The sequence below is a fragment of the Bufo gargarizans genome, chromosome 5, assembly GCF_014858855.1.
Source record: "Bufo gargarizans isolate SCDJY-AF-19 chromosome 5, ASM1485885v1, whole genome shotgun sequence".
NCBI classification, from domain to species: domain Eukaryota; kingdom Metazoa; phylum Chordata; class Amphibia; order Anura; family Bufonidae; genus Bufo; species Bufo gargarizans.
This window is the reverse complement of record NC_058084.1, coordinates 387,490,252-387,517,638: the sequence shown is the minus strand read 5'-3', so window position 1 is coordinate 387,517,638 and position 27,387 is coordinate 387,490,252. Positions and strand designations below refer to the sequence as shown.

Below are 27,387 nucleotides of genomic sequence, written 5' to 3'. Positions count from 1 at the left end.
TATGAAGCTTGCTCTTTGAACAGAATGGCAAAGTTCAAACGGGCTGCAAATGTTTATATGTAGCACTATTAGGTAGTGATGGTCAAAGGCACAAAGGGTTCATTGCATTCAACCAAGCAGCACGAAGAAAGAAATGAAAAAAAAAAAAATCCAGTCTTCTAGCACTCTTACATAACAGATAAAATGAAAAACAAAAAAAAAAAAAACAAACAAACCCAGCTGGCCTCTTTCCATCACTTCCTTGTGTGGTGTTCCCAGAAAAAAGTACCGTCAAACTTTTTTTCATCCCATAGTAAAAGAAAAATAAACGGCATTGCTGCTATCAGTATATGGTGGCGTCTTTCAGTATCTATTATTTGAACATTCACTGACTTTTGTAGCAAAATGATGGTGTGGAAGGCTTCAGAGGAACTGAGGCAACTCCCCATCTTTTACTCCCATCAGCCATCAGCTAGCAGATGCATTCTCTGACCAAATAATATTTTTGCACCTCTAGCTGGTAGCTGATATTTTATTTATTTTTTATTAAAAAAATAAAATGCTCAAGAACTATTAGCTTTATAAAGTATACAAAATACAAAAAAAAAAATGTTAAAATAAAAATAAGAAAAAGCAAAAAAAAAAAAAAAGGAACAAATTTCTCATTGAGGTACTAAATGCCTGAGGTAGTTTAGTAAAAATGCATATTCATCTTTTTATGCCCTGGCCAACACCTTTCTACACTTCCCTTAGGTTATTCATGGCAGTGTTAAGTAAAAATGCAACCAAATAATAATAATAAAAAAAAAAAGCCACTTGTTCAACACTGGGACTAACACTTAAGCCTCTTTCACACGGCCATTGTGGTTCTGTTCCATGCATTGGGGACCGCAATTTCGTGCAGTGGCTGGGACAGATCTAGACCCATTCAACTTGAATGGGTCTGTGGTCCGCCCATTCTGCAAAAAGATAGAACAAGTTCTGTTTTTTTTTTTTTTGCGGAATGGAAGCATGGATCGGAACCCCACGGAAGCACTCTGTAGTGCTTCCGTTCTGCATCTCCGGACCCATTCAATTGAATGGGTCGGCATCCGTTATGCAGAATGCACACGGCCGGTGCCCCATGTATTGCACCCCTCAATACGGCCACGGGAGCACTACGGCCGTGTGAAAGAGGCCTTAATCTCATCAATATCCGACCTTGAACACTAACCAACCAATAATCCCGCCCTCTAGTAATTTCTTTTAATATAACTGGACGTATAAAGAGCAATGCCTTTTCTTTTTACACCAGAGAACTCATAAGAGAAAGCTTCATTAAACAAAGTTCTAAAATTGTTGGGGGGATAAGAACAATAAAAAAAAAGACTAACAAGGTTTATGTTAACTCGTGAGAATAGATCAAAAGGGAAGTGAAGGGGTCCTTATATATTTTTTTCCTTTTCTTTTTTCCTTTTTTTTTTCTTTTTTTTTTTTTTAAAGCTGGGTTTCATACGTTTGAGAGCCTAAATTACATTCCTCAGAGACAGTTTATTTGTTGCCTGGTCCTCAAACAGGTGACAAGCTAGTTGGCATTTTGTAACCACTTAGCACAGACAGGTGTGGGTCCCTGTCAATTACTCAGTCTGTCTTTGGTCTGGCATCTGTCTCTGTGAAGGGCTATGTTCCTGAACCTTTATTTTCGTCTTGGCTGGGGCTGTCCACTTTGCGCGGTCTTCTGCTGTTGCTGCTGTTGTCTTCTTACCTGAGCCAATATTTCCTGAATTTTCCTCTGTGCAAGCTTAAAGTTAAGAAACAAACATTAACAGGCGTACAAGCACCACACATTAAAAGTACATTGCTGGTTTTAACCCCTTCCTGACCACCCACCCTAAATTTACCATGGAAGTCAGGTATTTAATGTGTAACTACCCTTTTTTGATATATTATAGGGACATATCAAATTGTTGCTCAGCGGGGGTTCCATCTCTGAGACTCCCCACCGATCGCTTGAATGAGGAATCAGAAGTGCTCAGCTGAGAACAAGATTGTAGACGATCTCAGACTTTCTATTGAAAGCGTCTACAGATGCGTAATCAACAGCAAGAATAAGCAGCGCTAGGCTAACTGCTCCTGACTCCTCGTTCTATAATTTGTGAGGGTCTTCAAACTTGGACCCCCCACCAATCAACACTTTTGATATGTCCCTACGGCATATCAAAGATTTTTTTTATTTTTTTTTTAAAGTGAAAAGTTATTATTTAAATATGGCGCCTGCCCGTGTCTTAGATAGCAGAGTCCCAGCTATAATATTCGTAACACCATTTGCAGACATTTAACCCGTCAGATGCCGTGGTCAAATGTGAGCACTTGAGAGCAAGTTAAGTATTTAAAAAATAAAATAAAATAAAATAGGCATTGCCGCGTCCCAAAATGTCTGTACTATTAAAATACTGCGAAAAAGGACGATTTATCTTTTTGTCGCTTCACTTCCCAAAAACTAATTCACACTCCAAATTATTATTTTTTTTAAACTGAAAACTACAGATTGATCACACAAAAAATAAGCCCTCACATCAAAACACTAAAAAAACTATACAAATGTGGTTTCACTGTATGCACAGGTCAGTTTTACAGTGCAGGGAGCGTCATAAAAACAACAACAATTAAAACTGATGTGGAATTGCATCCCCCACCCGCCTTATTCCACCTCATTTGGATTTTTTTTTACAGTATCCCAATACATTGTATGCATTTTAGCTACAACTTGTGCCACAAAACAGCTCTCATATAGCTATGTGAAAGGAAAAATAAAAGTTATGGCTCCAGGAAGGCCAGGAGTAAATAAATCCATAAATAAATGGCCAGTTCTGAAAGGGTTAATGTATACAACTATGTGACAAAATGCCATAGCATAGCCCAGAACTGCCTAAAAATGCATTTCAGGCGATGGGGAGGAGTTGAGATACTATTTTGGATTTGTAGTGGATTTAAGTTACTTATCCCTTACTCTGTGTGCCACTTTGTGTGTTTCTTCCTTCCAGCTTAGATAGTGTAGTATAGATGCCCATGTATCTAGCACTATTTTATCAGCAAATGCTTCAAAAAAAAAAAAAAAAAAAAATTTACTCTACTTAAAGTTTCCAAAAATACAAAATGAATGCACCAAGTTTGATGTCGCATTATAGTCCAGTTTGACATTAACACCAGTTTACCACTAGGGGGCTCTGGGATACAGAAGATAAGGGAGTTCCATCTGCTCAGATTTATTGTAATCGAAACTAAAACTGACACTTGGACTCTGTTCCCGTTACAGTGGTCAAACTACTCCATAGATAGAACAGTGTACCCCCCTCCTCCTCAATATGTACAGGCAATTTGCGACCACCGATCACTAGAACGGAGACCCTGTACTCCTCAGGTGGCAGGTTGGGCATCCAACTGTAGCGCCATTCAACTATACAGGAATTTTGGAGGCAGCCAAGCACCATGCTTGCCTACTTCTAGAACTCATGTAGAGATGCATGGAGCTGCAGTACAATTTGGGGCCCAAATCTGCACTGCAGCATGGAAGAGCTAAGGTGCACTGAGTGACTACAGCCTGATCTCTGCACATTTAAAAAATAAATAAATTTGGTTTTAAAAGAAGGATTTTACCAACAGAGTCGGCTCTATCAGGCATTATGCCTGGTTTAATAGGGTTGACCCTGCGGACAGATAAATCTTCTCCAATATGTGCAACTTACCTGGCTTGCATAAAAGTGGCCTGTTATTTTAACAACCACTTGATCATTTTCATCTGGAGTTTGATCACGGGGAACAACAACTTCTGCACTTGTTAGATTTTGAAGCTCGTTAACCTGCAATAAGATTAAATCATCGTTATGATGGCGCTAATTGTCTGCAAACAGTGCAAAAATAAACATGCAAGCTAAAAGACTGTAGATTGTCCTTTCTTTATTCTAGCAGCTTGTTGCCACCACCAGGGGGAGCTAAGCTTACGGCAAACTGTGTTATGGAGTTCAATGTATAAACTGTATGCAGTAGCAGCTTGTTCATATCTGTAGTTTTAATCCTTATTTGTTTAAAATGGGTGCAGCTGACCATCAGTTATGCTCTGAGTCTGCTCTGTCTGGTTTCCACTATTTTTGGCGGAAGAAAGGCTCACCTACAGGGCTTTTTTTAATCTGTACCCATCTACTATGCCAGGATTAGCTAAGCAGAGCAGGCTCCTGCTTCTGCCTGCTCTGCTCAGCTAAGAGAGGCTACATGCAGTTCTCTTAGCTGAGCGGAGCAGGCAGAAGCCCGCTCTGCTTAGCTGCTCCTAGCATAGTAGATGGGTACAGAGTACCCATGTGCTATGCCAGCAGTTAGAAATAGTCCAGAGAGCACGGGCAGGAGCAACAATATGCGCTCCTGCCCATACTCCCTGCGCTGCTGCTGCCCCATTCATAAAAAGAGTACTCCGTACACCACTGACAGCTCGGCGTTGTAGGGAGAACTGAGTTTTAGCGCACCAGTGAATTGAGAGCTTTAGGAATGAAAAAGTATAGTAAAAATAGAAAATAAAGTATATTAGAAATATTTTTTTTTAGGGGGATAGGGCCAACATATTAAAAGTTAGTATAAAAGTTTAGTTACTCTTTAAAGTTTTATGCACTGTATGTGCAAACTTCAAAAGATGCAAAAGTGGATAACTAAACCAGACAGTGGGATCATGGTGATGCAATTCTTTGTAATTATCATGGTCCTTCCCACCTTTATCATCTCGCCATCTAGTCACTAAACACTTCACTTGCTTAATAAACTCTGAAAACCTGAACCAAAGTTATAAAGTATGGCTTTGACAAAAAAAAAAAAGGGGTTCACATCCTGGGGTCAAATCTAAGTTGTTGAACCATAGTCCCCTACTACTATCCATGAAATTACTATTTTTTGCTTTATAAGACGCACCCCAGGTTTAAGAGGAGGAAAATAAGAAAAAAAAAGAATTTCATCAGAACTCATATCAGATCAGCCCCCCCCTCATCAGGACAGGACATCAGCCCCCCCTCATCAGGACAGGACATCAGCCCACATAGTGAGACCCCCATCAGACCTCAGAAGTCACGCTCCACTGTCATCCCGTGCAGCGCCAGGTCATAGTGCGCGTACTACGTCCTGACGCTGTACGCGGGGTCAGGACAGTAAAGCGCCAGCCCCATGAATGAAGACCGGGAGGATGAGTACAAGCGCTTGCGGCGCTTCGTTCCCCGCTCCCAATGGATACTAGTGAGTGCTTCTATATGGAAGCGCTCACTAGTATTCGCTTTATAAGACGCAAAGCAATTCCCCCCCCCCCCCCCCCCACCTTGCATCTTATAAAGCGAAAAATATGGTATTATAAAAGTGTGGCTTCTCCCTTTTTATATCCGCTTTGCACGTCCTTTTATTTCTGTTACGTTAGTTTTTACTTATTTTGGTCCTTGCATGCTTAAAGCAATCCAATTTTGAGCCATGTCAACCCTGTGACCAGAAGGGCAGTGTGTGTTTGGTACACTGGTGTGTGGGTTTTCAGTACCTATGAGCCCAAGCTCGGTATATGGCGATAGTAATCCTGGGAGAGATTCTGCATAACACAAGACTGAAACTAACACAAACTGACTAAAATCTAAACTTCTAATGGTATCACTTACAGTTTTGCCTCCTTTGCCGATAACACGTCCAGCAGCATAAGATGGCACTTTAATATGGGCTTCGAGTTTAACTTCCTCCTTGGGTCCAAAGAAGTTTTCTTCTTTAAGTTTTCCATAGATCCTTCCTTGAGCCTGAAAATGAAAAGCATATTCATATATCACAAACAAACTTAAAACAAGACTACAATTGACCAATACAGAGTAGTTATAGAGTGGATCGGGTTTACTTAGACATTTCAAGGACTAAACCTGTGCGAGTATGGAACAGGCCGATTCTCATTTTTTCTAAACATTTCTAAGTGTTGATTTCCTGTTGTGGTGTCAGGATATTACATGTTAATGGAAATAAGCTTCCAATAGAGAGCAAAAGCTCACTCTTCTCTTGGTATTTGTCCAAAGCTTGTAATGTCAAAGTATTTTTAATCTGGGATTTTCAGGTCATGCGACTGTCTAGACCGAAAGCTGGTTACCATTCAGACATGTCCGTAATAAATAAAACAGAGGTGCAGCGGAGAGAAAAAAAAATGGTCAAATACTACAGCTTTTATTTCATTTATGCTTGCGTTATATATATTTGTGTGTAATGTTCAAATGAACAGCAGGATTAGTTTGATTAAATCTGCCAATTAAAGGGGTTCCCCAGTCATCTCCTCTAATTAGCCTATGGCACTAACCTGCGCCGGAAAGACCTATTAGGGTGGGTTAACGGAATCCATAAGACGGAAGTCAAAACGGAAGCCTTTAAGAGGCATTCCGTTTTAATCTGTCTTCATAGAAATCTATGGGAATCATAACGGATCCATCTGGTTCCCGTTATGCAAGACGGAAAACAAAGTCCTGTCGACAGGACTTTTTTCTCCATTCTGCATAATGGAAACGGGACGGATCAGTCATGATTCCCATAGACTTCTATTAAGATGGAAAGCCTTTTAAAGGCTTCCATTTTGCATTCTCTCACAACACAAGTCTCTAGGCAGTATAACGCATCCGTCCTTTCGTCTTATGGATTCCGTTATAACCATGTTATAATGAAAAGCCATAACGGAAACCAGAACGCAGATGTGAACCCACGCTTACTTACTCTCCCTCACTCTTGGCTTCTCTTTTCGGGTCCCGACTGCATTTGGCGGCTTCTTTTCCTGTTCAGCCTCATTGACTTCAATGCAGCTGAACAGGAAAAGAAACGGCCACATGCGGTCGGGACCTGGGCGGAGGAGCCTGCAGTGAGCGCTGCAGAGACAGCAGCATAGGATGAGCATGGGAGAGTGGGTACTACGTGAAACATCTGCCCTCCGCAGGTTTTTACCATGGGCCAATTAGAGGAAGTGATCGGAGAACCTCTATTTTCCAAGAAGCGTTTGGAGGTTCTCTCTTCATCAGCATGCTGACTGCTAAGGAAATACACACATTCGACTCATTCTGCATGGGGTAATATTTGGTCAGATTGTTGCAAATAATTTGCAGTCACTGCAAATTCTATTTATGAATTGCTGCTCATGAATTTTCTAAAACAATAGCTGATCAAACTATGATCACCATGCTAATCCAGTAATAATGGAAAATGTCCTCAACCAGTAATTCCCATTCATCGAAAAGACTTGTAGAAATCTTGCAGAGAACAGGATCATCTTGTCCATCATTATTTCATTGGGGAGGTCCGACTGCTTTCATCAATACAAAGTAGAGATGAGTGAAACTGTCTCATCGACAAGAGTCCTTCACCTGCGAGGTGCTTGCCCCGCTGCTGAAGAAGCTACCCCCGGATGCTTGACTGACAGGGCTGGACATGACAATGTCGCACCTGCGCCAGAGGTCTGAGTACCAGCACAAAGGCGAGGGCTCTGCTTCCGAAGTAAGGAATGTTCATGAGTCCATTGTCAGACTCCGGTTCCTGGGCCCTGCCAGAGTAAATTATTAGCAGCCTAAGGGCTGTATTAGACCTGCAGGGGGTCGGCCAGATCATTGCTAACAAGCGCTCGTGGGAATGCTAGTTAGCGACGAGCTGCCTGTGTAAAAGTGCTGCCAATTAAATGAGCAAACTCTCGTTCATCGGGCAATCGCTTTTTTTAAGCAGGCTAAACAGCACATTGTGCTGTCTAATCACAATCTTATGAAACAATATTTCTGTATGGAAGTGAGCTATGGCATTAGCAATCACTCCTTTCCATACTGTGGAGGAGATTGCTGCACCCAATAAAAGCAGCGGTCTCCTTCACCGACAAGCAGACGATTGTCGAGATGGAACGCTTCCTTCCCGACAATCATAATGCTCCTGAGCAGGTGCAATACAGCTTTAAAGGGGTTTTGCGACTTCAGCAAATAGCATTTCTTATGCAGAGAAAGTTTCCATGGTTACGTCCACCCTGCAGTCCAGCAGCATGGCCGTGCTTGTACACTACAGAAAAAAAGCACCAGCCTACGAGCGCTCACACAGTCCTGGCCAACAGAGAGGCTGGCATTTTTTCCTCATAGTGTGTAAAGCATGGACACCGCTGCTGGATTGCAGGACGGTCATAACCATGGAAATGAGCAGTGTATAATGTGATGGATAAAGGAATCCAGCCAGCAAAGGAGGCAATATGGACAACGACAATACATTAGTAAGTGCCTTGTATTAACTTTCTCTACATGATAAATGGATGCTGTGTGTGCTGTCCACATTTTTTTGTGGCCCCATAGAAATGAATGGGTCCACATTTGATCTGTAAAAAACGCAAGCCGAAAAGAGATTTGTGTGTATGAGGCATAATTGTGTATACATATGTACATAGCTCTCAGTCACTGACCGGGCCATTTACCCCCTTCCTTACCAGGACTAATTTAGAAAATCTGACATGTGACACTTTATGTGGTAATAACTTTGGAACGCTTTTACTTATCCAAGCCATTCAGAGACTGTTTTCTCGTGACACATTGTACTTCATGTTAATAGTAAATTTGAGTCTACGTTTTACCTTTATTTATAAAAAAAAAAAGTTAACGAAAATGTGAAAAAATTCACTGTTTTCTAAATTTGAATCTCTCTGCTTTTAAGGCAGATAGTGATGCCTCATAAAATATTTATTAATTAACATTCCCCATATGTCTACTTTATGTTGGCATAATTTTAGTAATGTAAATTTATTTTTTTAGGACGTTAAAAGGTTTAGAATTTTAGAAGCAATTTTTGAAATTTTTAAGAAAATTTCCAAAAGTCGACTTTTTTTTAAACTCAAGGACACAGCCTTATTTCACAATTTTTTCCATATCTGACCAGTGTCCCTTTAAGTGGTGATAACTTTAAAACGCTTTGACTTATCAAGGCCATTCTGAGACATCAAAAAAATCTTTTTTATTTATAAAAAAAATACTAAATTTAGCAAAAATTTGTAAACAATTTCCAAGTTTCAATTTCTCTACTTCTATAATGCATAGTAATACCTCCAAAAATAGTTATTACTTTACATTCCCCATATGACTACTTCAGTTTTGGATCATTTTGGGAATGATATTTTATTTTTTGGGGATGTTACAAGGCTTAGAAGTTTAGAAGCAAATCTTGAAATTTTTCAGAAAATTTTCAAAAATCCAATTTTTAGGGACCAGTTCAGGTCTGAAGTCACTTTGTGAGGCTTACATAATAGAAACCACCCAAAAATGACCCCATTCTAGAAACTACACCCCTCAAGGTATTAAAAAACAGATTTTACAAACGTTGTTAACCCTTCAGGTGTTGCACAAGAGTTATTGGCAAATGGGGATGAAATTTGAGAATTTCATTTTTTTGCTAAAATTTCCATTTTAACCCATTTTTTCCACTAACAAAGCAAGGGTTAACAGCCAAACAAGACTATCTTTATTGCCCTGTCACTGCCGTTTACAGAAACACCACATATGTGGTCGTACACAAGTCTGAGAACCATTTTTTTTTAATCCAATGTCAGTGGCTAAATTGGGATATAATTTTAGTACTCCATGGAAGTGTGGTACTCCCTGAAGCAACCAATAATGCAGAGGCCCGGATGATTGGGGCACGTGTCACATTGAGTAGTGGTGTCCTTCTGTATCCCCCTCCTGTGACACACTCTGCACCTTTTTTGGGTTCGTCCCTTCTTTCCAGTATGGGGGACCACACCTGGAAAGTGTTGGCCAGGGACGATCCGGGCGCCTCCAGTTCCCGAAGTACTCCGGTCTGCTCTTTCCCGGTCCGAAAAGATCAGGGCCTTGAGGACTGTCTCATAGAACTGAAGGAATGTCCCTGTGTTGCCAGCGCTCCGGGACAGCACAAAAAAAAAAAAAGAAGTTGTACATGGCAACCTGCACCAAGTAGACTGCAACTTTTTTGTACCATGCCCGGGTTTTGCGCATGGCATTATATGGCTTGATCAGAGAGATCAACTCCTCCCATATACAATCAACCGTGACCTCCCTTCCAGGTACATAGGCCTGTACAAATTTGGGGCACAGATCAGGTCCTGGTGGGAACAGATGGGGTGATGCTGGCACAGCTCCTCTCTCCTCCGGGACACAAAAAGGAGGAGAGGAGCGCTGGCAACATTTGAATCTCCCGCTGGCCCGCCCACCAACCAATCAGAGGCGATCCTGAGAGGTGATATATTGTAGAGAAGGGTCGGCACTACCAGAGTAGTTGCGGTGCACATGTCAATGGGCGGGCGTCCCAACTTACGATTTAAAGAAGGAAGACCGGCACTCGCGTTGATTTTCTTAATGCAATTTATTCAGTCACATATATTTATAGCATAGTGACGCATTTCAGCACACACTCATGCTTTCTTCAGTCTGAAGAAAGCACGAGTGTGTGCTAAAACGCGTCACTATGCTATAAATATATGTGACTGAATAAATTGCATTAAGAAAATCAACGCGAGTGCCGGTCTTCCTTCTTTAAATCCTGAGAGGTGATGTCACCATCACCTCTCAGGATCGCAGGATGGCGATTGGTGGGGTAAAAATCACACCACCGATCACCATCCTGTTCCGGGTTATCGGGTCCCCAGAGACCCGAATAACCCGGAAACGCAGCAAACCGCAGGTCTGAATGGACCTGCGGTTTGCTGTGGTCGCCGACATGGGGGGTGGGGTCACAGGACGCCCCGGCGCATCTAGCCAAGGTGCCTGCTCAATGATTTGAGCAGGCACCAGGCTCCGATCACCGCCCGCCGGGCATCGGAACCATACATGACGTACCGGTACGTCATGTGTCCTTAAGTACCAGGACAACATGATGTACCGGTACGTCATGTGTCCTGAAGAGGTTAAGAAGGCACTTGGCCTCCGATCACCAAAGCCAGTTGGAGCAACGCCGTCAGAACCCACAAAGCCACACTCCCAGCACTCCACGTCCTGCTTCTTCTCCTTCTCCTCTCATTTGTCCTCCACTCCACCTTCCACCGTGCTGTCGTTGCGTTCATCTGGCACAAGACAGGCTTCCGTTGCCCAACAGTTCGAGCGTAAAAAGTTGATGACGCCGGATAACCCTCTTGCCCAACGGCTGACTGCTGGCTTGTTGGAACTGCTAGCCCGCCAACTACAGCCATATAAACTGGTGGACTCAGAGGCCTTTAGAAAATTTGTAGCTATTGGCACATCGCAATGGAAGGTCCCTGGAAGGAAATTTCCCCCAGAAGCGCTTACCAGAGCTATATGACCATGTTCAGCAGCAATTGAAAATATCTCGTGCACACTGTCAGTGCCAAGATGCATCTGATCACAGACACGTCATCTAGCAAACACGGGGAGGGAAGGTACATAACTTTTATTGCCCACTGTGTGAACCTTCTGACGGCCGTCAAGCATGTAACCCGTGTGGATTTGGTGTTACCGCCACGGATTGCATGCAAACCTGCCTCCTCTTCTTCTCCCACTCCATCCTCAGTCTCCTCCTCGTCTGACTCCTCCTTTTCCACTGCTACCCCCTCTTCCGCTGCACACCCCCCCCCCCATGCTTTCAGCTCTGCGGTCACAGGCCGATCAGTGGATAACCCCGCTCAATTTGACAGTTGGTAAAGTGGTGTGCGACAACGGTGCCAATCTGCTGAGCACACTAAAACATGGCAAAAATGACACACGTGCCGTGCATGGCACATGTCCTGAACTTAGTCGTGCAGTGATTCGTTGCCAAATACCCCAGGGTCCAGGACGCCTTGCGGCAGGCCATAAAAATCTGGCTATTTTAGAAGATCTTACACGGCCATGGCTCGCCTTGCTGATGTTCAGTGGCGACACCACCTGCCCGTCAGAAGTCTGATTTGTGACCGCCCCACGCGCTGGAACTCCACCTTGTATATGCTTTATAGGCTGTTCCAGCAGCAACGTGCGGTTAACGACTACCTGTACGAACTCTGCAGCAGGACAGGTTCTGGGATCTTGGTTTCTTTTCACCACAGCCAGTGGCTGCTCATGCGCGACGCATGCAGACTTCTAAGGCCATTTATAAAATAAAAATCACCAAACTGGTCAGTCGCAGCCAGGGCACCATCAGTGACATCGTACCTTACTCCTTCTGTCTGGAGCGTGCATTGCGTAGTGTCATTGATCATGCGACGAGGAGCTGGAAGATGAGGAAGTAGCAATGCTAAATGAATTCCTGAGGGGGAGGGGATACTCCATCGGAGACAAGTCAGCAGGAGTCTGAAGAGGAGTCAGAGGAGGATGGTGGCTGGGGGAGGAGGAGGAGGAGCAAGAAGGGCAGGCTTTGAGGGGGACTTTAAACGTTTCGGTGATCCCTGGTGTTGTCCGTGGCTGGGGGGAGGAGACCGTGGACGACATTATCCTGGGCGATTAGCAGGAGCCAGGGTGCTCCACTGCTTCCAATTTAGTGCAAATGGGGGCCTTCATGCTCCAGTGTTTGAAGAGGGACCCCCGTATAAAAAGCATATAGGGCAAGAACCAGTACTGGGTGGAAACGTACTTAGACCCCCGGTACAAACACAAAATGGGGGACATGTTACCAGCATCACAGAGGACTGTCAGAATGCAGCATTTCCAGGCCTTGCTGCAAGAGAAACTGCATTCTGCTGTTGCAGGCGCTGGCAGAGGAATTTTCCCCCACAGCCAAACAGGTGCGGGTACCAATCCTACCATGCATGCAGGAGGACGGTTTGAAGATGTGTTGGTGGCTTCGTATAGGAGATCATTCTTGCAACCAACCCATCGAGAGCCGCACTCCGGATCCAGCCTCAGGGAACACCTAGACAGACAGACAGGTGTCCGACAACATCGGGTTAACGGACGATGTGGATGCACACCGAGAAGCGAGGAACCCCTGGACTACTGGGTATGCAGGCTTGACCTGTGGCCAGAGCTGGCACAATTTGTCATGGAACTCTTGGCTTGCACCTTGTCGAGTGTCCTGTCTGAAAGGACGTTCAGCGCAGCAGGGGGAATCATGAGCGATTAGCGCACTTGACTACCTCACATTTCTAAAAATGAATGAGGTATGGATCTCTGAGGAATTCAACACCTGTGACGACCACGTGTAATTGAATTTCCTCATGCCAGCCCACACATATCCGCCACCACCCAGAACAAAGAATGGTCCTTGTCTTATGTATATACAGCAGCATAAAAGGCCTTTTCCGTCAGGTAAATGCCTAATTTTTGGGGCCTCTACTCCAGTGGCCTACAGTAAAATTGTTATCCATTGACCGCCTAATATACCTCCAGCCACATAGTCACTTCTTCTTTTCTGCCCTGTGAATGCCTAATGTTTGGGGCCTGTACTCCACTGGTCTGCAGTAAAATTGTTATCCGCTGACAGTCTAATATACCTCCAGCCACAACCACTTGTTCTTTTCTGTCAGGTGAATGCATAAGTTTTGGGGCCTGTACTCCACTGGTCTGCAATAAAATTGGAAATATGACCTGAAGGTTTTTCAGGTTCACCTGCCATTAAAGTGAATGTGGCCCGCCGCGAACATTTGATCACGAACGCGCGTTTGTGTTACGTCCCGGCCGATGTTAGTCCATCACTACTGGTGAAAAAGTGTAGTGGTCTTTTTTTTTATTTTTGTAATGTATAGGGGCAGCGATACTGACCATTTTTGTAATATACTTTAACCACCTCCGGACCGCCTAACGCACTGAAGCGTCCGGAAGGTGGTTGATTCATTCCTCCTGGACGCATCCGTGCGTCATCTCGCGATAGCCGAGATTTCCTGTGAACGCGCGCACACAGGCGCGCGCGTTCACAGGAACGGAAGATAAGCGAGTGGATCTCCAGCCTGCCAGCGGCGATCGTTCGCTGGCAGGCTGGAGATGTGATTTTTTTTAACCCCTAACAGGTATATTAGACGCTGTTTTGATAACAGCGTCTAATATACCTGCTACCTGGTCCTCTGGTGGTCCCTTTTGTTTGGATCGACCACCAGAGGACACAGGCAGCTCAGTAAAGTAGCACAAAACACCACTACACTACACCCCCCTGTCACCTATTAACCCCTTATGAACCCCTGATCACCCCATATAGACTCCCTGATCACCCCCCCTGTAAGGCTCCATTCAGAGGTCCGTATGATTTTTACGGATCCACGGATACATGGATCGGATCCGCAAAACGCATACGGACGTCTGAATGGAGCCTTACAGGGGGGGTGATCAGGGAGTCTATATGGGGTGATCAGGGGTTCATAAGGGGTTAATAGGTGACAGGGGGGTGTAGTGTAGTGGTGTTTTGTGCTACTTTACTGAGCTGCCTGTGTCCTCTGGTGGTCGATCCAAACAAAAGGGACCACCAGAGGACCAGGTAGCAGGTATATTAGACGCTGTTATCAAAACAGCGTCTAATATACCTGTTAGGGGTTAAAACTAGTTAGACTCCCTGATCACCCCCCCTGTAAGGCTCCATTCAGACGTTCGTATGATTTTTACGGATACATGGATCGGTTTCGCAAAACACATACGGACGTCTGAATGGAGCCTTATAGACACCCATATAGACACCCTGATCACCCCCCTGTCATGCTCCATTCAGACGTCCGTATGATTTTTACGGATCCACGGATACATGGATCGGATCCGCAAAACACATACAGACGTCTGAATGGAGCCTTACAGGGGGGTGATCAATGACAGGGGGGTGATCACCTCATATACACTCCCTGATCACCCCCTGTCATTGATCACCCCCCTGTAAGGCTCCATTCAGACGTCCGTATGTGTTTTGCGGATCCGATCCATGTATCCGTGGATCCGTAAAAATCATACGGATGTCTGAATGGAGCCTTACAGGGGGGTGATCAATGACAGGGGGGTGATCAGGGAGTCTATATAGGTGATCACCCCCCTGTCATTGATCACCATACCCCTCACGGAATCCAAATGCGTAAAATTTTTTAGACATTTATATTCCAGACTTCTTCTCACGCTTTAGGGCCCCTAAAATGCCAGGGCAGTATAAATACCCCACATGTGACCCCATTTCGGAAAGAAGACACCCCAAGGTATTCCGTGAGGGGCATATTGAGTCCATGGAAGATTAAAATTTTTGTCCCAATTTCCGCTAACTTGTGCCAAAAAAAAAAAAAAATTCTATGAACTCGCCATGCCCCTCATTGAATACCTTGGGGTGTCTTCTTTCCAAAATGGGGTGACATGTGGGTATTTATACTGCCCTGGCATTTCAGGGGCCGAAAGCGTGAGAAGAAGTCTGGGATCCAAATGTCTAAAAATGCCCTCCTAAAAGGAATTTTGGCCGCTTTGCGCATCTAGGCTGCAAAAAAGTGTCACACGTGGTATCGCGGTACTCGGGAGAAGTAAGAAAAAATAATATAAATCATCATTTTCCGCTAACTTGTGACAAAAAATAAAAAGTTCTATGAACTCACTATGCCCATCAGTGAATACCTTAGGGTGTCTACTTTCCGAAATGGGGTCATTTGTGGGGTGTTTGTACTGTCTGGGCATTGTAGAACCTCAGGAAACATGACAGGTGATCAGAAAGTCAGAGCTGTTTCAAAAAGTGGAAATTCACATTTTTGTACCATAGTTTGTAAACGCTATAACTTTTACCCAAACCATTTTTTTTTTTTACCCAAACATTTATATATGGATGTCGTTTTTTTTGCAAAATTTCACAACTGAAAGCGAAAAATGTCTTTTTTGCAAAAAAAACACGTTAAATTTCGATTAATAACAAAAAATGTTAAAATGTCAGCAGCAATGAAATACCACCAAATGAAAGCTCTATTAGTGAGAAGAAAAGGAGGTAAAATTCATTTGGGTGGTAAGTTGCATGACCGAGCAATAAACGGTGAAAGTAGTGTAGTGCAGAAGTGTAAAAAGTGGCCTGGTCATTAAGGGGGTTTCAGCTAGCAGGGTTGAAGTGGTTAATTAATGAAATTGTACATTTCTATAAAAAAAATAGCTCTAAAGTGGCCCATTTTGAGCCTTATCAACGCTCCTCTGTCTTCTGTCTACATAACAGTCAATGTTGAGCAGGTCTCCACTGTTATGTAAACAGAAGACAGAGGAGTGTCGCTAAGGCTCAAAATGGGCCAGTTTAGAGCTATTTTTCTAATAGAAATGTACGATTTCATTAAAGTATATTACAAAAATGGTTAGTATCACTAACATATATACATTACAAAAAAATAATAATTGACAGTTACACTTTAAGTGCCATTTATATATTTAATCTCTTATACATTAGGAATTACAACAATTTAACATAGCTTACTTTGAATTGGGCTTCTGGGGGTCCGGTGATTATGACCATTCTCAGTTTGGCATCTGGTCCCTCTGCTGGAGCAATCTGCAAATAGAAGAGGCATTAGCAACATTTGGAACACCAAAATTGTGGATAGAAGAGGATGGGATATCCTGTACCTTAATGGAGGCTCCAGCAAAACGTGAAAGTTGTTTTATGTGTTGTCCTTGCTTGCCAATAATTGCTCCTACAGCCAATGCTGGTATGAAAAGATGAACTGTTTCAGACTCTGGTTGTTGCTATAAAAATAAAATAAAATAAAAATTACTTAACTTTGATCAAAACTTTTAAGTATTATCGCGTTTGCATTATTGCACTGCTGAATTGCATAGCAGGCTACAACAATTAAGTACCTTTAAAAGAAAGAAAATGGTACTGAAAGATGTCCAGTATAAGTTTTTTTTTTCTGGGGGATTAGGGAGATTTATTTGTTTAGTTTAGCTTTTTAACTTAAAGGGTTTGTCTGTTTTTTTTCTATTAATCAATATCAATAGAATATCATTAATAGATCAATATCAAAAGATCATCATCAATAGGTCATAAATATCAGATGGGCGCTGCCTTCTCTTCTCTGCTTACCGGCTTGCTGTTGCAAATGCAGTGGTGAGCAGTGTAATTACAACTATGGCTTGACAGTTCACTTCTATTCACTTGCACAGACGGAACTGTCCCATTAAAAGTGAATAGGGATGCCATAGTTGCAATTACACTGCTCACTGCTGCAGCGGCAAGCAGGTGAACAGAGAAGAGAAGGCAGCGCTGGTAAAAGCACTACTTTCTCTTCAAACAGCTGATTGGCAGTGGTGCCTGGAGCCCCCCCGAATTCCCCTCCACCTATCTGGTATTGATGACTTAGGCTACATTCACATGACCGTATGAATTGGTCCGCATTCATTCCACAAATCTGCGGAACAGGTGTGGACCGATTCATTTCAATAAGGCCGCAATAGATGTGGACAGAACATGTTGTGCTGTCTGCATCCGTAGTTCTGTGGCCCCACAAGAAAGATAAAGCAAGTCATTTCTATCATAGTGCCGGCCTTGTGCGGTCCGCAAAATGTGGAACGCACACGGCCAGTAACAGTCTTTCGGATCTGCAATTTCTGCACCACAAAACACTGAAACAGCCCTAATGGAGGTTTTTTTTTCATAATTGCATTGATCTTTGCAAAATAAAAAAAAAATTAAAATGATAAAAACTAAACAAGCAGCATTATAGGTTGGCAACAAAATATCCACCCTTTATGGCTAGGAAGTCGTAAAATAAAAATATTATTTTGGATACCATTGCTAGAGCATTCAGTTTTCTAGCTCTTACCCCAAATGGTGGATATGAAGTAGAGGTCGTAGGTGAAGACACCCCAACTGAAGGAGGTGGCATGCCTGAAGAAGAGGGTGGGAATAGTCCCAAAGCATTGAGGTTTAATCCAGGGATTAAGTGAGCTTGTAGCTGTAGAGAAAAGGAATACAGGCGCATAAATAGAACATTTCAAAGCTTCAACATAACTAACCTAAACAAGATACTTCCTGCGGCAAATAGCAAACCGTGCTAGGCTTTTATTTCTTAACCTTAACCATTAGATTCCAGCTTCCCCTTTCCCCCCAAAGCAGATCCGTTGATGATGCAATCTGACACTTAACTGTTAGACCCATTTTTACACATCAAGTTTTCTGGGACAGCCTTTATTGAGGACTTATCCTCAGGATAGGACATCAATGTCTGATTGGGGGGGTCCAACACTATTTTAAGATGCCGCAACACTCCAGTGAATGCTGTGGCCTCCTCACAGCTAACCAAATTCAGCGTAGTACATTGTACAGCGGCTCAGGCCCATTGACTTCAGTGGGACTGAACTGCAACTAGGCCATATGACTGATGGATGTGAGGTAATTGGCTTCTTCAAACAACTGATCAGTGGGGGGTTTTGGGAGTAGGACCCCCAATGATCAGATATTAATGACTTATCCTCAGTATAGGTCATCATTATATGAATCCCAGAAAACCCCTTTAAAAGGGGTAGCCCTAATTGGCCTGCTTTCTCACTCCTTCTCGGCAATCACCTGCTTGCTAGTGGAGAAGACTGGTGCTATTACATGCAGCGATCTCCTCCACAGAGTAGGGAGGAGCGATAGTCATGCCATCGCTCGTCCCCCATACTGTTGTTGTCATCGTTAGTTTGCTAGCAGCAGATCTCGATTACACAGCGCGATCTGCCGCCGGCAAACTATTTTAAAGCGTGCTTAAAAATCTTGATTTCCTGATGAACGAGCGTTTACTTGTTCACAGAATAATTTGCGGTAGTATTACACAGCCTGATCATTGCTAACGAGCATTTCTGTGAATGCTTGTTAGCAACGAACTTGCCAGTATAACGCCGGCTTTAGGATGGGTTCACATTACGTTTGGTCTTAGGTTTAACGTATGCAAAAAAAAAAACACAAGTTGAACGGATGCCATACAGTGGCATCTGTCACCGTAGAGTTGTAAAAAAAACGTATACGTTAACGTACTGTGCTTTTGCATCGTTTCTTTCCCCAATGTGCAAGACAAAACATGACTGTGGTCTTCCATACTAACAGTTCTAAAACTAATTTCCTAAACTTTTAAATTTTTTTAAAAAAGCACAGCACAACTAGAGACATGTACTGAATAGGCTGCTGGGAGGAGGGTGAGCGAGCACATTATAGAAACACATTCCTAAACAAAGTGCTCAGTATAATTCTTACACATGGCTATGCTAAGTTAACTATGCATTAATCGCCTAGCAAAACAAAAAGAACTGAGATCTTACAATTACTAGTAGGACTTCCTGTATAGGACCCCGTCACTTTACATAGACCCTGATATAAATACACTTCTAAAAGGAGCTTGAAAAGAAGGGGTTAAAGAGCATTTCTGCAGCAAGATTAACGCTCTACCAAGTCCGAGAGAATCTGAAGCATCATTCCGTTCAGGTTGGATCATTTCCGTTCCAGCCTCATGCTAAACTCTGTACAATGTTCTAGGAATACATTTCCACCTCCCACCCAGATCTTGCTGAACAATCACTTACATTCATAGCCGCAATATCATTTTCATAGGACTCCCTAATTTTTTTCATTATTTCTTCCTCGGCTTTGGCACATGCCTCAATGCTGCCTTTTACTGTAATAGTCCGCTCAGGATTATACAATGTCAAGTCCTGAAGTCTAAGGCCATAAAAGAAAAAAAAAAAAGAAAGAAAAATCATTAGGAGTTTCAAACACGTCACACTATAGAAACGGGGCGGCTCAGGCTGGGTGATGAACTTACGGAGATATGGTGATTTTTGTATCCGTGTCTTGCTCAATTTTTTTTAGGTTTCGTCCCTCCTTGCCGATAAGACGTCCAACAAAATTGTTATGTGCTAGTATTTTTAAGGGAATTTCTTCTGTGCTAAAAAATATCAAGGCAGTCCAAAGTTCCAACAGTAATTCTGAGAAGTCACAATTTCAAGCGATTTGTTTACTTGGACATGAGGTTGTTCGTTTCATCTTTTACATTTGAAGCAACCTCTTTTTTTCCTTCATTCTTTACTACAGTTATAATGGCCAATATAAATAACAGGCCAGCATTCTAAGCAGTCGCTATAGTCATTCACACTAATCTACATTGAGACGCATGTGTCTCTTCACATCCCTAGAGTTTCAAATCTGTTTAATACAATTTTATATTTTCAGATGAACATGTTGCTACATCAGATAAACACAGAAAAGGGTGAAATTAGATCAACCTTTAAAAGGCTATGGGCACCTTTGAGTACACGTTTTAGGCTATTTTCACACTGGCGTTTTGGCTTTCAGTTTCGGAGATCCGCCATGGGCTCTCAAAAGCGGTCCAAAACTGATCAGTTTTGCCCTTAATGCATTCTGAATGGAAAAGGATCCGCTCAGAATGCATCAGTTCAGTCTACATTCTGCTCTGGAGGCAGACATCAAAACACTGCTTGCAATGTAAGTCAATGGGACAGATAAGTTTTCTCTGACACAATAGAAAACAGGTCCGTCCCCCATTGACTTTCAATGGTGTTCATGACGCATCCGTCATGGCTATAGAAGACATAGTACAACCGGGTCCGTTCATGAGGGATGCATGCGATTGTATTATGGCAACTGAAGTGTTTTGCAGATCCAGGACGGAGCCGCAAAAAACACTAATGTGAAAGTAGCCTTAGTGCATCGCATCAATTATGTAATAAAGAAACACTTGGGGAAAGGCAATTTATTACAAATGTTGCTCGGTTTGGCTTTTGCAACATGCACGTTTTCCAATACACAGCAAGCTGCAGAATACCAGTCATTACTGGCAGAGGAGTTCTCTCTCGCCTCTCCTGAGCGATCGCTTGCTGAATTCTGATCCAAATTTTTCAATAAAAAAAACAATTTGAAGAAAATAAATAATGTTCATTACATAAATGATGCAATAAGAATTGTGATCATAGGTTTCAATAAGTTAACCATCGCAGACTATATCCATGTTATGAAATATTCAGCCTTCACTTTTTAAGATTACGGATCACTACTTTACACCCTTTACTTACAATTTAGTATCCTGGGCTTCCTTCTGCATGATCTCCATTATTATTTTACAAGCTGTTGAACAGCCTTCTGGAGTTGAGTGAATGGTAATTGGTTTCTCTGCAGCGCCGGCATTTTCTTTACGGTGAATATCAATTCTGTGCAGCAGGAAAGTGGCAGATTAGTTTTACTTCGAATTTACCAAACAGAACGATAGATAAGCTTACTGGTCACCAGTGCAATGCATTCAGTAAGGAAACTGTTCTCTCCACCTCATAGGAAAAGGCCATACCAATAAAGACACACTAAAGTCTCAACTAAAGAGCATGAGAGCAATATTTGAAGTCAGTTTTGCTTCAGTTAGCGTTGGAGTACTTTATGCCACATTTATCAAGCGTCCCGTGTTTGATAAATTCATCTTATCCTTAAACTAAAAACTTTTGTCTAGAAAAGTTTCTCCAGTTTTCCTACTCCACCCTTCAACTGGAGTGAGACTGCAGCTTTTAAAAGAAAAACATCTTGGCCATAAATTATGGAATGAAGCTCATTAATACAACTGACCAGGTCCACTTTTCCACACACATTTCAAAACTGCAAGGGGGGAGTTTAATAGTCACAACATTTTTGCACAAGCGAGTCTACACTTGTGCACTCCAGAATTCTGGAGTGAAGGCATGATAAATCAATGCCAATGTGTCTTAGGCCTCTTTCACATGTCAGTAAATCATGCACGCGTGCTGTCCACGGTATGATCACGTATCCATCAGTGGATTGCCACAGACTGTTGCTCTGTGGTGACACCATTGAATAGTGTCCTATTTTTCGCTGATAACAGATCCCTCATGCACATTATAGGCAGGCCCGACGCTAACAGACAGGCAAAACAAGCAATTGCTTGGGGTCCCGAGCTGGCTCGGGGCCCCAAGCAGAGCTGGTGCTTGTTTTGCTTCCTTTAAGGCTGCAGCCGCCTGAGCGCTCTATAGAGAGCCTCAGTAGGGTTGCCACCCGTCCGGGATTCACCCGGACAGTCCGGGTTTGTAATCCTGTGCGGCACAGGCCCGGGCACAGCGATCTCTTACTCTAGTCTCCTGACTTCTGTAGCAGGCAGCCAATGAGCAGCAGTGCTGGTGGTGACGTCTAATCCTGCTGCCAGCCCTGCGGTCCGGCACACAGCAGCCTGAAGACTCCTCCTCCCAGCTGCTCCTGATCAGAGGAGCCGACATTGCAGTAAGAACTGATGGTCACTGCCCCCCTTCCCCATGGCTAGCTGGTGCCCTGTTAACCCTTAGGCCTCATGCACACGACCGTTGTGTGCATCCGTGGCCGTTGTGCCGTTTTCCTTTTTTTTTCACGGACCCATTGACTTTCAATGGGTCCGTGGAAAAATCGGAAAATGCACCGTTTGGCAGCCGCATCCGTGAGCCGTGTTTCCTGGCCGTGAAAAAAATATGACCTGTCCTATTTTTTTCACGGCCAACGGTTCACGGGCCCATTCAAGTCAATGGGTCCGTGAAAGAACACGGATGCACACAAGATTGGCATCCGTGTCCGTGATCCGTGGCCGTAGGTTTTAGTTTCATACAGACGGATCCGAAGATCCGTCTGCATAAAAGCTTTTTCTGATCTAAGTTTTCACTTCGTGAAAACTCATTTCCGACAGTATATTCTAACACAGAAGCGTTCCCATGGTGATGGGGACGCTTCTAGTTAGAATACACTGCAAACTTTGTACAAGACTGCCCCCTGCTGCCTGGCAGCACCCGATCTCTTACAGGGGGATATGATAGTACAATTAACCCCATCATATCCCCCTGTAAGAGATCAGGGCTGCCAGGCAGCAGGGGGCAGACCCCCCCCCCCCCCTCCTCCCCAGTTTGAATATCATTGTGCGGCCCCCCCCCTCCCCTGTTGTTAACTCGTTGGTGGCCAGTGTGCGCACCCCCCTCCCTCCCTCCCTCTATTGTTTTAATACATTGGGGCCAGTGTGCGCGCCCCCCCCCAACCCCCCCTCCCTCCCTCTATTGTTTTAATACATTGGGGCCAGTGTGCGCGCGCCCCCCCAACCCCCCCTCCCTCCCTCCCTCTATTGTTTTAATACATTGGGGCCAGTGTGCGCACCCCCCCAACCCCCCCCCCCCCCCCTCCCTCCCTCTATTGTAATCATCATCGGTGGCAGCGGAGTAGAAGATTTTCATACTTACCTGGCTGCTGGCTGCTGCGATGTCTGCGTCCGGCCGGGAGCTCCTCCTACTGGTAAGTGACAGGTCTGTGCGGCGCATTGCTGTCACTTACCAGTAGGAGGAGCTCCCGGCCGGACGCAGACATCGCAGCAGCCAGCAGCCAGGTAAGTATGAAAATCTTCTACTCCGCTGCCACCGATGATGATTACAATGGGGGGAGGGAGGGGGGGTTGGGGGGGTGCGCACACTGGCCCCAATGTATTAAAACAATAGAGAGAGGGAGGGAGGGGGGGTTGGGGGGGCGCGCGCACACTGGCCCCAATGTATTGAAACAATAGAGGGAGGAGGGAGGGGGGGGGGGTTGGGGGGGCGCGCGCACACTGGCCCCAATGTATTAAAATAATAGAGGGGGGGTTGGGGGGCGCGCGCACACTGGCCCCAATGTATTAAAATAATAGAGGGGGGGTTGGGGGGCGCGCGCACACTGGCCCCAATGTATTAAAACAATAGAGGGAGGGAGGGAGGGAGGGGGGTGCGCACACTGGCCACCAACGAGTTAACAACAGGGGAGGGGGGGCCCACTGGCCACCAATGAGTTAAAAACAGGGGGGGGGGGGGGGGTCTGCCCCCTGCTGCCTGGCAGCACCTGCCAGGCAGCAGGGGGCAGTCATGTACACAGTTTTTTTGTATATTCTAACCTGAAGCGTCTCCATCACCATGGGAACGCCTCTGTGTTAGAATATACTGTCGGAAATGAGTTTCACGATGTAGCTCATATCCGACAGTATATTCTAACATAGAGGCGTTCCCATGGTGATGGGGACGCTACAAGTTAAAATATACCATCGGATTGGAGAAAACTCCAATCCGATGGTATAACAGAACTCCAGACTTTACATTGAAAGTCAATGGGGACGGATCCGTTTGAAATGGCACCATATTGTGTCAACATCAAACGGATCCGTCCCCATTGACTTGCATTGTAATTCAGGACGGATCCGTTTGGCTCCGCACGGCCAGGCGGACACCAAAATGACTTTTTTTTCATGTCCGTGGATCCTCCAAAAATCAAGGAAGACCCACGGACGGAAAAACGGTCACGGATCACGGACCCACGGACCCCGTTTTTGCGGGCCGTGAAAAAAAACTGTCGTGTGCATGAGGCCTTACCCTCTTATTTACACAGCTGCTGGTGTGTAAACAGCCAGAACTGGAGTAAATGATGCAGCTATGTAGTCTGGACCGAGGTCGGAGGGGGAGGGTTGTCAGGAGAGGCAGTGTTACTAGCTGCAGGACTGCCCTTCCACTGCATGATGGAGCCCCAGGAATCCTGCATAAAAGTGAGTGCATATGTGATCTGTAGTATGTGCCTGCATGTAATAACATGTGTGATGTGGACTATGTGCCTGCATGTAATAACATGTGTGATGTGGACTATGTGCCTGCATGTAATAACATGTGTGATGTGGACTATGTGCCTGCATGTAATAACATGTGTGATGTGGACTATGTGCCTGGATGTAATAACATGTGTGATGTGCAGTATGCGCATATAAGTATTTTCTTTTTTTTTTTTATTCCTGGAGAATCCCTATTAAACACCATGGCAGGATGAATGTTCCTAGTTTTATTTTAGTTGCAGCCTATGGGGAGTATCCCCAACGTCTGGTAACTTGCAGGCCATAGTGATGTCCAGTACAGCCTGGACCCGGATTCTGTGCTTAGCATCTGAATTGCACCCCATGATGTTCCTGGTATCATTATACTTTGAGTTTTTTCTATCCTCCACCTAGTAAGATTGTTACCATCTTCCAGTTTATTAAATGTCTGTTATGCCATAATAGAGCTTGCCCGGCTCACTTCAGCCTTGGAGGCCTGCTCTTGGAAGATAGCGACTTCAGAAATCTCCAGCAGCAGGTTCTCAGATCCTGTGAGCGGCACCTATCTGGGCATAACTACTGTGAGGGGCACCTATCTGGGCATAACTACTGTGAGGGGCACCTATCTGGGCATAACTACTGTGAGGGGCACCTATCTGGGCATAACTACTGTGAGGGGCACCTATCTGGGCATAACTACTGTGAGGGGCACCTATCTGGGCATAACTACTGTGAGGGGCACCTATCTGGGCATAACTACTGTGAGGGGCACCTATCTGGGCATAACTACTGTGAGGGGCACCTATCTGGGCATAACTACTGTGAGGGGCACCTATCTGGGCATAACTACTGTGAGGGGCACCTATCTGGGCATAACTACTGTGAGGGGCACCTATCTGGGCATAACTACTGTGAGGGGCACCTATCTGGGCATAACTACTGTGAGGGGCACCTATCTGGGCATAACTACTGTGAGGGGCACCTATCTGGGCATAACTACTGTGAGGGGCACCTATCTGGGCATAACTACTGTGAGGGGCACCTATCTGGGCATAACTACTGTGAGGGGCACCTATCTGGGCATAACTACTGTGAGGGGCACCTATCTGGGCATAACTACTGTGAGGGGCACCTATCTGGGCATAACTACTGTGAGGGGCACCTATCTGGGCATAACTACTGTGAGGGGCACCTATCTGGGCATAACTACTGTGAGGGGCACCTATCTGGGCATAACTACTGTGAGGGGCACCTATCTGGGCATAACTACTGTGAGGGGCACCTATCTGGGCATAACTACTGTGAGGGGCACCTATCTGGGCATAACTACTGTGAGGGGCACCTATCTGGGCATAACTACTGTGAGGGGCACCTATCTGGGCATAACTACTGTGAGGGGCACCTATCTGGGCATAACTACTGTGAGGGGCACCTATCTGGGCATAACTACTGTGAGGGGCACCTATCTGGGCATAACTACTGTGAGGGGCACCTATCTGGGCATAACTACTGTGAGGGGCACCTATCTGGGCATAACTACTGTGAGGGGCACCTATCTGGGCATAACTACTGTGAGGGGCACCTATCTGGGCATAACTACTGTGAGGGGGCACCTATCTGGGCATAACTACTGTGAGGGGGCACCTATCTGGGCATAACTACTGTGAGGGGGCACCTATCTGGGCATAACTACTGTGAGGGGGCACCTATCTGGGCATAACTACTGTGAGGGGGCACCTATCTGGGCATAACTACTGTGAGGGGGCACCTATCTGGGCATAACTACTGTGAGGGGGCACCTATCTGGGCATAACTACTGTGAGGGGAATATATTTGGGCATAACTACTTTGAGGGGGCACATATCTGGCCATAACTACAGCAAGGGGGCACATATCTGTCCATAACTACAGTGAGGGGGCACATATCTGGCTATAACTACTGTTCAGGGGCAGATATCTGGCTATAACTACTGTGAGAAGACACATCTGGGCATAACTACTGTGAGGAGACATATCTGGCATAACTACTGTGAGGGGTCACATATCTGGGCATAACTACTGTGAGGGGTCACATATCTGGGCATAACTACTGTGCGGGGGCACATATCTGGGCATAACTACAGTGAGGGGGCACATATCTAGGCATAACTACTGTGAGGCAGCACATATCTGGGCATAACTACAGCGAGGGGGCACATATCTGGGTGTAACTACAGCGAGGAGGCACATATCTGGGCATAACTACAGCGACAATTATGCCCATAACTACAACTACAGGGGCACAAAAGTAGGCATAACTACTGTGACAGAAACAAAGGTGGGCATAACTGCTGTGAGGGGCAACAAGGAGGACATAACTATTTTGAAGGGATCACAAGGTGGGCATTGTCCTAGGGAAAATGTCCTAGATTACCCTGCTATACATCGGCATGGCTCAGTCTTACAGGCCAGCACAGCGCCCCCTGCTGGTGATTTCACAGGGGCAGTCACCATCCCTTCCTTATGTGATTATTATTTTTTTCTCTATCACCACAGGAACCTTGTTCTGGATCCAGAGGACATCACGCCGACGCCAGAAACACCCTGAATAAGGTAGGACCAGATTTTATTAGGACTGTGTGAGTGTAGCCATGCATTGGGTTTAGGGCTCTTTAACACGAGTGGATCCTGTGCAGGTAATCCGCTGTGTGAAAGAGACAGCAGAAAACGCAGCAGTAACATGACTGATAATGCTTCGTGCCTCTGTTATCTTTTTACTACAAAATCACTGTGGCAACTTTATCTCACTGTGATTTTGTATTGGATTGTATGGTACAGTGGTGTTTTTTGCAAATGTTCATTTGTTGAAAATGTTCAAATTTCATGCACATTAAATGCAACAGCAGTATTTGCACTGTAAACCTCCTTTTTTATTTATATAAAGTGTGGGTGAACTTAAACTGTATGGCTATACT

At 44.6% G+C, this 27,387-nt stretch overlaps 1 protein-coding gene across 2 annotated transcripts in view; it reads right to left on the bottom strand.

The window, feature by feature from the left end:
• Positions 1–1,452: 1,452 nt before the first annotated feature.
• The window catches only part of IGF2BP3 (insulin like growth factor 2 mRNA binding protein 3), a 115,037-nt gene continuing 89,102 nt past the window's right edge, over positions 1,453–27,387 (bottom strand). The window contains exons 7-15 of one of the 2 annotated variants that reach the window (XM_044294418.1): positions 20,898–21,032; positions 19,631–19,753; positions 19,392–19,527; positions 17,657–17,788; positions 16,458–16,577; positions 16,309–16,383; positions 5,634–5,765; positions 3,705–3,818; positions 1,453–1,759 (exon numbers count right to left, since the gene is read on the bottom strand). In XM_044294418.1, coding sequence (XP_044150353.1) covers positions 1,655–1,759; positions 3,705–3,818; positions 5,634–5,765; positions 16,309–16,383; positions 16,458–16,577; positions 17,657–17,788; positions 19,392–19,527; positions 19,631–19,753; positions 20,898–21,032 — 1,072 coding nt within the window. In that variant the 3' untranslated portion in view covers positions 1,453–1,654. The remainder of the gene's footprint in view (positions 1,760–3,704; positions 3,819–5,633; positions 5,766–16,308; positions 16,384–16,457; positions 16,578–17,656; positions 17,789–19,391; positions 19,528–19,630; positions 19,754–20,897; positions 21,033–27,387) is intronic. The other variant, XM_044294419.1, reaches the window with a different exon arrangement.